This window comes from Kryptolebias marmoratus, linkage group LG9 (assembly GCF_001649575.2).
Source record: "Kryptolebias marmoratus isolate JLee-2015 linkage group LG9, ASM164957v2, whole genome shotgun sequence".
NCBI classification, from domain to species: domain Eukaryota; kingdom Metazoa; phylum Chordata; class Actinopteri; order Cyprinodontiformes; family Rivulidae; genus Kryptolebias; species Kryptolebias marmoratus.
In genome coordinates, this window is record NC_051438.1 from 17,398,976 (window position 1) to 17,411,528 (window position 12,553).

The 12,553-nt window shown below is 39.0% G+C and overlaps 1 protein-coding gene and 1 pseudogene across 32 annotated transcripts in view; both read left to right on the forward strand.

The window, feature by feature from the left end:
* The window catches only part of LOC108243066 (protocadherin gamma-A11), a 234,173-nt gene that overhangs the window by 117,205 nt on the left and 104,415 nt on the right, over positions 1-12,553 (forward strand). Inside the window, exon 1 of one of the 32 annotated variants that reach the window (XM_037977444.1) lies at positions 5,361-8,024. The exons of 26 other annotated variants lie outside the window; for them this stretch is intronic. In XM_037977444.1, coding sequence (XP_037833372.1) covers positions 5,586-8,024 — 2,439 coding nt within the window. In that variant the 5' untranslated portion in view covers positions 5,361-5,585. Of the gene's footprint in view, positions 1-5,360; positions 8,025-8,744; positions 11,720-12,553 lie in introns of those variants that run through there. 5 more of the 32 variants (XM_037977457.1, XM_037977438.1, XM_037977439.1 and 2 more) reach the window with 5 other exon arrangements.
* LOC108250154 lies at positions 942-4,547 on the forward strand (annotated as a pseudogene).

Consider the following 12,553-nt stretch of genomic DNA (forward strand, 5'->3'; position numbering starts at 1 on the left):
GTTAACGTGGCGGTGGCGGACAGCTTCCCTGAAGTGCTGTCGGAGTTCACTGACTCTCCACACGACAAGGAGTACAATGACACGCTGACTTTTTACTTAGTGTTGGCTCTGGCTGTAGTTTCCTTCCTCTTCATCACGTGTTTAGTTGTTATTATCTCAGTGAAAATCTACAGATGGAGACAGTCTCGCATCCTCTATCACTCCAACCTCCCAGTCATTCCGTATTATCCACCACGTTACTCGGACACTTTGGGGACAGGGACTCTCCAACATGTGTACAATTACGAGGTGTGCAGGACGACTGACTCCAGAAAGAGTGACTGTAAGTTCGGCACAGCTTCAACTCAGAATGTGCTCATAATGGATCCCAGTTCTACAGGAACGATGCAGCGCATACAGAGTGACCAGAGCATCTTGGATCAACATGACTCTCCTGTAGAGGTTAGTTCAAACTTGTCCTACAGTCTCTAGCATTTTAACTTATGTGTGTCAGTTTAGACGTACAAAAAAGAACAGGACTTCATGGCATTATTATGTTTCAGCACTACGGACAGCAGCATTTTTTGCAATAAAATGTTGAACTTCACTTTTTTGAGTTAAAAAATACTTTTTATCACAAATATTTGCAGAATTATTATTACAGGCAGAGTAATGGCCTTCGATGTGACATTTTGGTGTAGATATGGGCAAAAGTTTTCATTACACAAAATAACATTTTTTTTTGACTTTTCAAAATATCGATTTTGGGATTATATATATATATATATATATATATATATATATATATATATATATATAGTGTATATATATATATATATAAACCACTGACAAAAAATACTAACAGAGATTTGGGCATTGTGAATGTCTGTGCAATGTTTACATTATAATTTTGTTTTTCTTTTGTTTCTTTGTTTGTTTTTGTTATTTTGCACATCATAAATTCATTGTTTTTTAGCCTTGAATTATTTTCAAATCTAGTCTGCAGAGTACAAAAACTGGCTTGAGATACTGTCTTATTGCATGGTGATGCACTCCAGTGTCAGGACTTGCATTAGGTTTTTGGATGATATTACAGATAAAACAATTTTAGGTTTTTGCTTTTCGTTTATGGGATTGCAAATATCTACTTTAAAGTACATATTTTATTTTTTGCATTTCTGTACTTAATTTAAATGTCGAGATTAGCAGAAAAGATCCGATGGTTTCTCTGGTAACTAATATAGCGATCTAAGCCTAACAGAGTTGATGCAATATGTATTCTTTTGAAATTAGTAACTGGGAGAACAAGTTGAATTAATAATCCGTGAATGTGTTGGCAGTTGAAAGCATTACATTCAAAATTAAACTGTGTCATTTTTCTTGTGTTTGCTTCTTTTTAAATCCACTCATTATCTTATGTTATGTTCATGAGTTATACTCTGAGGGACGCTGTTGGTCAAGCAACAAAATAAGTGTGTTTCGTCATTTAGTCCATCCCCTGATTATCTGTACAGTGAAGGAGGGTGAATGTGTGTTTTGAGCAGTAGTCGGGAGAAGACGGTCGCACAGATTTTCATCTAAGCGGGTGGAACTTATTTTCTTTCATGTTTTACAAGGAAAATGACATCCCACGAGCTGTTTTATTAAAGCATTAGGCGTTTGCCTTTTTTATCTTTTTTTTTACATGATGGAGACGATTTTTTATGTCACTAACATATCTTCAAAATGGCGAATATTTTCGGGACTGCAGAGGCAGATTGGACTGCTTGTGTTTCTGCTTCATGCTGGTAACATGGTAGGTGGACAGATTCGGTATTCTGTACCAGAGGAAATGAAGAAAGGCTCTGTCATCGGTAATGTTGCACAAGATCTTGGTTTGGATCTAACAAGACTCCGGTCCGGGCGGGCCCGCATCGTGACCGGAGAAAATGTTCAGTACACCGAGCTGAAGGCAGATAAAGGGATCCTAGTCGTGAATGAGAGAATAGACCGAGAGCAGCTCTGTGGAGATGTGACACCATGCAGCTTCAGCTTTGAACTGATTTTAGAAAACCCGATGGAGCTGCACAGAATCACTGTTGAGGTTTTGGATATAAATGATCATTCACCCGTGTTTTCCAACAAAGACGGATCTATCAGCTTTGAAGTGAGCGAATTGGCAGCGATTGGAGTGAAATTCCCCCTGCAGACAGCAAATGATCTTGATGTTGGTCAAAACGCTTTGCAAAATTATAATTTGTCACCAGACGACAATTTTATTTTGAAGCAAAGTACAAATCCAGGTGGAGGTAAACATGTAGAGATGGTGCTACAGAAGCCGTTAGACAGAGAGAAACGTCCTCATTTATCATTAAAATTAATTGCAATTGACGGAGGAACACCGCAGAGATCAGGTTCAGTAAACATAGAAGTGACTGTTCTTGATGCAAACGACAACATTCCAGTTTTTAATCAATCTGTTTATAAAGCAGCTGTGGTGGAAAACATAGCAATAGGCACTAGCATAATTTCTGTAAATGCTACAGACGCTGACAGCGGATCAAATGCTCGTATTACATACAGTCTATCAAACATGAAAGGAAGTGCTGAAGATATATTCGGTATTGACAGACAAACGGGAAGAATATTTGTTTCAGGGCGAATAGATTTTGAAAAGGAGAGAAAATACGAGGTCAGAGTAGAAGCGAGGGATCAGGGTGGCTTGATTGGAACAAGTAAAATTATTATTGATGTTCTTGATGTCAATGATAATAAACCCGTTATAAATGTGATGTCATTTTCTACTCCTTTATCAGAAGATGCTCCTCCTGGTACAACAGTCGCTATTTTAAACGTCAAAGATGCTGATTCTGACAGAAACGGCCAAATTAAATGTTCTGTTGATGGTAAACTTCCTTTTAAAATCGAGTCATCATTAACAAATTACTATAATTTGGTCTCAGATCAACATTTAGACAGGGAATCTGTCTCAGAATATAATATAACAATAACAGCCACAGATTATGGCTCTCCGACTTTGTCTACGTCAACCCTGTTACATCTAAAAATATCTGATGTAAATGACAACTCGCCATTATTTGATAAAAACAGCTACTCATCTTACCTCGTGGAGAATAATCCACTTGGACTTTCTATATTTGCTGTCAGCGCGCAAGACACTGATTGGAATCAAAACGCGAGAATTTCATATATTTTAGAGGAAACACTGGTCGGTGTCAACCCAGTTTCTGCTTTTGTGTCGCTAAATTCTGAAACAGGAGTTCTGACTGCTGTTCGCTCGTTTGATTATGAACAAATTAAAGAATTTAAATTAGTTGTTAAAGCGCAGGATGGAGGCTCTCCTCCACTCAGCAGCAACGTGACTGTGAAAATTCTAATACAGGACCAGAACGATAACCCCCCTCAGGTTCTGTACCCGGTCCAGACCGGTGGCTCCGTGGTGGCAGAGNGGTAGTCAGAACGTGTTGATAATGGATCCCAGTTCTACAGGGACGATGCAGCGGATTCAGAGTGACAAGAGCCTCCTGGACCAACATGACTCTCCTTTAGAGGTGAGTCCTTAAATCTGCCTGCAATTGATTTTTTAGTCTTCTTTTTATTTCTAAGATGTTGCCCTTTGCTTCAGCACCATGGAGAGCTCAGTTTCAGAGTTTTGTAATCACACTTTATAGATAAAGCATTCAGTATGAGTTATTCTTTTTTTTATCGATTGTTAGGGTGTTTTTTTTTTCTCTCAGTCGTCTCACTTGTTCATGAAACGTACCTAATTCTTATGACATGTTTTTTCAATATGAGTATTTTTGTTTCAAAAAGTTTTCTTTGTCTATGAAGTTTGTGGTGAAATAAGTTTAAGTACCTGAGACACACAATAATGTGGTATTTCTTTGAAATACCGTTGTTTTATCTACGACATCCAGCACTTCTATGCTTGTATTTTATTTATTTTTTGTTTACCTTGCCTAGAAGTATTGATTACTTCAATTTTCGTTTTGCTATGTCATATTTGATAAGTTGAGTATCTTAGTCTTTCCCTTTTTGCATTTCATTAATTAGGAGTGTCTGGTTTAGTTTCCTAATTTCACCAGGAAGCAGAAATCGGTCTCATGTTGGGTGTTTAAAATATTCTTGTTAAAAATATTTGGGTTTTTTGTCACGTTTCCCTTTCNGACTCTCCACACGACAAGGAGTACAATGACACGCTGACTTTTTACTTAGTGTTGGCTCTGGCTGTAGTTTCCTTCCTCTTTGTCACCTGTTTAGTGGTTATTATTTCAGTGAAGATCTACAGATGGAGACAGTCTCGCATCCTGTATCACTCCAAGCTTCCTGTCATTCCATATTATCCGCCACGTTACTCGGACACTTTGGGGACAGGGACTCTCCAACATGTGTACAATTACGAGGTGTGCAGGACGACTGACTCCAGAAAGAGTGACTGTAAATTCGGCACAGCTGGTAGTCAGAACGTGTTAATAATGGATCCCAGTTCTACAGGGACGATGCAGCGGCTTCAGAGTGACAAGAGCCTCCTGGACCAACCTGACTCTTCTTTAGAGGTGAGTCATTAACTCTGCCTGCAATTGATTATTTTTCCCTCTTTTTGTCTCTAAAATGTGATGCCTTTTGCTCCAGCACCATGGAGAGCTCAGTTTCAGACTTTTGTAATCACACTTTTTAGATAAAGCATTCAGTATATGAGTCATTGTTTTTAATCGATTGTGAGGGTGTTTTTTTTTTCTCTCAGTCGTCTCAATTGTTCATGAAACGTACCTAATTCTTGTGACATATTTTTAAAAAAATTGTTTTAAGAGTTTTGTTTGTCTTTGAAGTTTGTGGTGAAAGTAGTTTAATTACGTAAGTCATAATCATGTGTTATTTCTTAGAAATGCCGTTGTTCTATCTACGACGTAGAGCACTTTTATACTTGTATTTTTGTTTGTTTGTTTTATCTTACCTAGAAGTATTTATTACTTCAATTTTCTTTTTGCCATATCGTATTTGATAAGTTGAGTATCTTAGTCTTTCACTTTTTGCATTTCATTAATTAGGAGTGTCTGGTTTACGTTCCTAATTTCACCCGAGAGGCGAACTCGGTCTTATGTTGTGTGTTTATATTATTCTTGGTAAAAATATTTTGGGTTTCTGTCCCGTTTCCCTTTCGTTGAAAAACAAACAAACAAATTTTTTCCCTCCTGAATAATTGTTTTTTTTTTTTTTGATTTCTTCCTTCTGCTTTTACATAGAATTTTGAAAATACTATTTTTAAAAAAAATATTACATTCGTAATGAGTAATTGCCTATTTCCTCAATTTAACGTTAGTAATTTTTTTAGATGGATTTCTGTTCCTGTTTCTAGACTCTAAGGGACGCTGTTGGTTAACATAAAGAAATTCAAACCCATGACGACCCATTCCCCACCCTTTATGAAGTGGTTTATGAGCGAAAGAGAGACAGTTTTGCTTCATCGCTGCACATGAAGGAAACAGACACATCCAAGCTAAAATATTGTGGAATGAAAACGAGAACAACACCGATTTCCGTTGGAATATTCGTTGTATTTTCCAGAACAACGTTCAGTTTTCTGTAGAAGCAATATTGAATTCACCATGTCGTGTGGACTCCGAGCCTATAGTGGTTGGGTGAAATGGCGTTTTGGCTGCGGACACGGCTTGCTGCTTCTTGTTTTCCATTGTTTTTTCTGTTGCCTTGTCTCCGGACACATCAGATATTCAATCCCAGAGGAGATGAAGAAAGGCTCTCTGATCGGTAATGTAGCGCAGGACCTGGGCTTGGATCTGAAACGGCTCCGTTCTGGTCGGGCCCGTATCGTGAGCGGAGAAAACATTCAGTACACCGAGCTGAAGACAGACAAAGGGGTTTTAGTGGTGAAGGAGAGAATCGACCGAGAGCAGCTTTGCGGCGAAACAACACCGTGTAGTTTCAGCTTTGAGATGATTTTAGAAAATCCCATGGAGCTACATCAGATTACAGTCGAGATCACAGACATAAATGATCATTCACCTACGTTTGAAAGCGAAAAAGTGGATTTTGATATCAGTGAATCAGCTACATCAGGCGCTCGTTTCTCGCTGACTAGTGCTGAAGACGAAGATGTGGGTGTGAACGGACTGAAAGAATATTTTTTGACCGAGAATGATCATTTTGTTTTAAAACAGCATTCAAATTCAGATGGCAAAAATTACGCAGAAATGGTTCTTCAAAATCCTTTAGACAGAGAGACAAACCCGTATCTGTCTTTGAAGCTAATAGCTGTGGACGGAGGAACTCCTCAGAGGTCTGGTACAGTAAAAATTGACGTCACTGTTCTTGATGCTAATGATAATGCCCCTGTGTTTAATCAATCTGTTTATAAAGCTACTGTGACTGAAAATTCTGTGAAAGACACTTATATTACCACTGTTAATGCTACAGACGGTGACTTTGGGTCAAACAGTGTTGTAACCTATTATTTTTCAGATCGTAACCGTGCTCTTTATGATCTATTTAAGATTAATGAAAAAAATGGAACCATTTATGTGAAAGGCAATATAGATTTCGAAAGAGATCGGAAATTCGAACTTCGAATTGACGCAAAGGACCAAGGAGGTTTGACAGATTCTAGTAAAGTGATTATTGACGTAATCGATGTCAATGATAACTCTCCTGTCATCGGTGTTATGTCATTCACTAGTCCTGTGTCAGAAGACGCTCCTCCTGGTACAACCATCGGGATTATCAATGTCAAAGACCTCGATTCAGGTGAAAACGGACAGGTTAGCTGTAAAATAGAACAAAACGCGCCTTTCAAGATCAAGTCAAATTTAAGAAATTATTACACTTTGGTGACAGATTCTGTATTAGACCGTGAAAGTGTTTCAGGATATAACATCACTGTTGTTGCGATAGATGGTGGAATTCCTCCTCTCTCAGCAAGACGAACTTTTAATTTAAAGGTGTCGGATGTGAACGATAACGCACCGTTTCTTCCACAAAGTGTTTACAGCGCGTTCCTAACAGAGAATAACTCTCCAGGTTTTTCTGTTTTATCACTAAGAGCTACAGATCCTGACGAGAACCAAAACGCGCGAATATCTTACATTTTAGAAGACAGTAACGTCGATGGATCCCCAATTTCTAAATATGTGTCTGTAAATGTAGAAACTGGAGTTGTTCAAGCTGTGCGTTCATTTGATTATGAACACACTAAAGACTTTGTTTTCATTGTGAAGGCGCAGGATGGAGGCACTCCTCCACTGAGCAGCAACGTGACTGTTAAAATTCGAATACAGGACCAGAACGATAACCCACCTCAGATTCTGTACCCGGTCCAGACCGGGGGCTCCGTGGTGGCTGAGATGGTGCCTCGTTCAGCAGATGTGGGCTATCTGGTGACTAAAGTGGTGGCTGTTGATGTGGACTCTGGACAGAATGCCTGGCTCTCCTATAAACTGCAGAAAGCCACAGACAGGGCGCTGTTTGAAGTGGGCTTACAGAATGGAGAAATCAGAACTATCCGTCAAGTGACTGATAAAGATGCTGTGAAACAAAGACTGACTGTTATAGTGGAGGACAACGGGCAGCCGTCTCGTTCAGCTACAGTCATTGTTAACGTGGCGGTGGCGGACAGCTTCCCTGAAGTGCTGTCGGAGTTCACTGACTCTCCACACGAAAAGGAGTACAATGACACGCTGACTTTTTACTTAGTGTTGGCTCTGGCTGTAGTTTCCTTCCTCTTCATCACGTGTTTAGTGGTCATTATCTCAGTGAAGATCTACAGATGGAGACAGTCTCGCATCCTCTTTCACTCCAACCTCCCTGTCATTCCATATTATCCACCACGTTATTCAGACACTTTGGGGACAGGAACTCTCCAACACGTGTACAATTACGAGGTGTGCAGGACGACTGACTCTAGAAAGAGTGACTGTAAGTTCGGCACAGCTGCGAGTCAGAACGTGTTGATAACGGGTCCCAGTTCTACAGGGACGATGCAGCGGATACAGAGCGACAAGAGCCTCCTGGATCAACCTGACTCTCCTGTGGAGGTTAGTTTGCAAAGTTATGGAAGGTATTTTTTTTAGTTTTTAAATCGTCAATCATCTGTTTTATAGATGTCTTTTCTTAAGTACCATGGACAGCTTCGTTTGTCTTTATAGCGCATATTTTCAAGGATTTGTAATTCGTGTAAATAGTTAATTGAGAGAATTCATGCCAATCATGAATACAACTTGTAATGATTTTTGATTGTGACTTTTGCACATTTGGTGCATGTATAATGATTTTTTAATTCGTAATTAAATATTGCAGCGTAGCGTACCAATTTAAATTAACCACGTTCCTAATTATATTCTTGTGTGCATGAGTGAGAACTTAATCAAAAATAGCCAGTACGTAGTATTAATTTAATAAAAATAAAATAATAATAATAATAAAACATGTATAAGTGCGCTGTGTGTTAAACTAAAGCCCAATTAAAAAAAAAAAACGTTGTGACTTGCTTCTAGAACTTTGATGATGTCATATTAGCCTTTCTAAAAAGAAAACATTTTGAACACTCATTTTTATTAGTTGCGTGTAAAGGCACTCACTCATGCTCTGCTTTTTTTTCGTGCAATAGTTCCTGTATTTTCATAAGCGTATTGTTTGCTTTATGTTTTCATTAATATCTTTATTTATATAACGTTTTATAAGAATATTTGTCAGTGTGAACTTGTTGGGATTTGCATCGGGTTGCTTTAAAACATTTTATGAAGACGGTCATATAGTTTAGGGAAAACAGTCTTTGGTAAAAAACACCTATTTCTTCTTGATGCCATCATTTCCGTTATTACTCCTTTTCATTTTATACAATGAAGATGTTTTTGTTGTTCTTAATATCTTATTGTTGGTTTTTATATAAAGGTTATTGTAAAAGTACTACGGAAAATGTAATCACGTTTTATATTTACTTTCGGAGGTTATGCGCATAAATTGTGCAAGCAGAAATAAGATGGTTTTACTTTGAATGACAAAAACATTTTCATATTCTTGTTTTTCACTCTAAGGGACGCTGTTGGTCAAGTAAAAAAGAAAAAGAAAAGAAAAATCTGTGGTGTAACGTCATTTAGTCCGTCCCCTGACTGTACAGTGAAGGAAGATCATTGTGTGTTTTATGCAGGGTGGGAACAACACACTCGCACAGATTTCCATCTAAAGTGTTGGATTGTTACCTGTACCTAGGGAACGAAAATAGAGGACAAGTTTTACAAGCTCCAGCTGTATGGACATTTTTTCAATTATTATTTGTATGATGGCGAGTGCATTACCAATGACATACATATCTTCAAAATGGCGATTATTTTCTCAACTGTGGAGGCAGATTGGACTGCTTGTGTTTCTGCTTCATGCGGTTAACATGGTAGGTGGACAGATTAGGTATTCTATACAAGAGGAAATGAAGAAAGGCTCTGTCATCGGGAATGTTGCACAAGATCTCGGTTTGGATCTGAAAAGGCTCCGGTCCGGGCGGGCCCGCATCGTGACCGGAGAAAACGTTCAATATGCCAACCTGGAGGCAGACAAAGGGATTTTAGTAGTGAATGAGAGAATAGACCGAGAGCAGCTCTGTGGCGACTTGACACCATGCAGCTTCAGCTTTGAACTGATCTTAGAGAACCCGATGGAGCTGCACAGAATTACTGTTGAGGTTTTGGATATAAATGATCATTCACCCGTGTTTCCGAACAAAGACAGACCCATCAGCGTCGAAGTGAGCGAGTCAGCTGTGACTGGACTACAGTTTCCGCTTCAGACTGCGGAGGATCTTGATGCAGGCGAAAACGCCATACAGGATTATCTTTTATCACAAAACGATCATTTTATATTGAAGAAAAAAACGAACCCAGACGGAAGTAAGCAAGTGGAAATGGTGCTGCAGAAGCCTTTAGACAGAGAGCAACGCCTTCATTTGTCCTTAAAATTAATCGCAGTTGACGGAGGAACACCGCAGAGATCAGGTTCAGTAAACATTGATGTGACTGTTCTTGATTCAAACGACAATATTCCAGTTTTTAATCAATCTGTTTATAAAGCAGCTGTAGTGGAAAACACAGAAAAAGGCATAAGTGTAATTACAGTCAATGCCACAGACGCTGACAGCGGATTAAATGGACTCATAACTTATAACTTATCTAAAATGAAAGGACGTACAGCAGATGTATTTGCTATTGACGAAAAGACTGGAGGAATTTATGTCTCCGGTCAAATAGACTATGAAAAAGACAGAAAATACGAGCTGAGGATAGAAGCCAAAGATCAGGGTGGTCTAACCGGGACGAGTAAAGTTATTTTAGATGTGATTGATGTCAATGACAATGTACCAATTATAAATGTCATGTCATTTTCTAGTCCTTTACCAGAAGATGCTCCTCCTGGTACAACAGTCGCTATTTTAAACGTCAAAGATGTTGATTCTGACAGAAACGGGCAAATTAAATGTTCTGTTGATGGCAAACTTCCTTTTAAAATCGAGTCATCTTTAACAAACTATTATAATTTAGTCTCAGATCAACAGTTAGACAGAGAATCTGTCTCGGAATATAATATTACAATAACAGCCACAGATTATGGTTATCCGCCTTTGTCTACGTCAAAACTGTTACATCTAAAAATATCTGACGTTAATGACAACGCGCCATTATTTCATGAAAACAGCTACTTATCTTACGTCGTGGAGAATAATCCACTTGGACTTTCTATATTTGCTGTCACTGCGCAAGACTCTGACTGGAATCAAAACGCGAGAATTTCATATATTTTAGAGGAAACACTGGTCGGTGTCAACCCAGTTTCTGCTTTTGTGTCGCTAAATTCTGAAACGGGAGTTCTGACTGCTGTTCGCTCGTTTGATTATGAACAAATTAAAGAATTTAAATTAGTGGTTAAAGCGCAGGATGGAGGCTCTCCTCCACTCAGCAGCAACGTGACTGTGAGAATCCTGATTCAGGACCAGAACGATAACCCACCTCAGGTTCTGTACCCGGTCCAGACAGGTGGCTCCGTGGTGGCTGAGATGGTGCCTCGTTCAGCAGATGTGGGCTATCTGGTGACTAAAGTGGTGGCTGTTGATGTGGACTCTGGACAGAATGCCTGGCTCTCCTATAAACTGCAGAAAGCCACAGACAGGGCGCTGTTTGAAGTGGGCTTACAGAATGGAGAAATCAGAACTATCCGTCAGGTGACNGATAAAGATGCTGTGAAACAAAGACTGACTGTTATAGTGGAGGACAACGGGCAGCCGTCTCGTTCAGCTACAGTCATTGTTAACGTGGCGGTGGCGGACAGCTTCCCTGAAGTGCTGTCGGAGTTCACTGACTCTCCACACGACAAGGAGTACAATGACACGCTGACTTTCTACTTAGTGTTGGCTCTGGCTGTAGTTTCTTTTCTCTTCGTCACCTGTTTAGTGGTCATTATCTCAGTGAAGATCTACAGATGGAGACAGTCTCGCATCCTTTATCACTCCAAGCTCCCTGTAATTCCATATTATCCGCCACGTTACTCGGACACTTTGGGGACAGGGACTCTCCAACATGTGTACAATTACGAGGTGTGCAGGACGACTGACTCCAGAAAGAGTGACTGTAAGTTCGGCACAGCTGGTAGTCAGAACGTGTTGATAATGGATCCCAGTTCTACAGGGACGATGCAGCGGATTCAGAGTGACAAGAGCCTCCTGGACCAACATGACTCTCCCGTAGAGGTGAGTCATTTTGTGGATTTTTTATGGTTTTAATTTGTTTGTGTTTTAGCGTTTCTTGTCAGTACCATGGACAGCATCTTGTTTTGGCGTCACTGCCTCTGTCTTTCTGTGCCAACCTTCATAGAATTTTTTTTTGTTGTCGTTTCATGGACGTCTGAAAATCACACATTCTAAAATTTTCCATGTCTAATAGATTGCAAAATAGACTGGAACAGTTGTTTTTATTTTGTGATTTTGTAAACATCCCTTCTGTGAATTATACTGACGCTGTTATGATTAACTTTTTAAACTATTTTAACTTTTGTTGGATTATCAACGTTTTTAGGAGTAAAAACTAGAGCAGTTTAATTTTGGCAGATTTGTTTTAGTTTTCTCGTAGTATAAGACAAGCAGCTTGTTTGTCACACCTCAGGTAGTATAGCGGCTCCTATTATACATTTAGAACAAGCTTAAATTTTTGTATGCTGAAAAAAAAAAAAAAAAAAAACTATACGAGACCACCACGGTGCTTCTACATTATTGTAGTTAGCGGCCTTTCATTGTTTTGTTTTTTTTCAAACAATTCATAGATTCAGCAGATGTTCACACACACACACACAGTCACATTTCATAATTAAAACCTTCGCCCATTCTTGGCCATTTATATTCTTTTTATCCGTGAGAAGTCATATTTTTATATATTACTCAAGTCAGCTTTTGCTTTCTGGAGATAGTTACACACTTTAGGTTAAAATAAGTCAGATGTAAGTGTTATTTATCCAAGTTTATAGCTTTTTTTTTTCCTTGTTTTTTTTCCACTGATCATAAATGATAACAGAAAGCGTCTGAAATGTA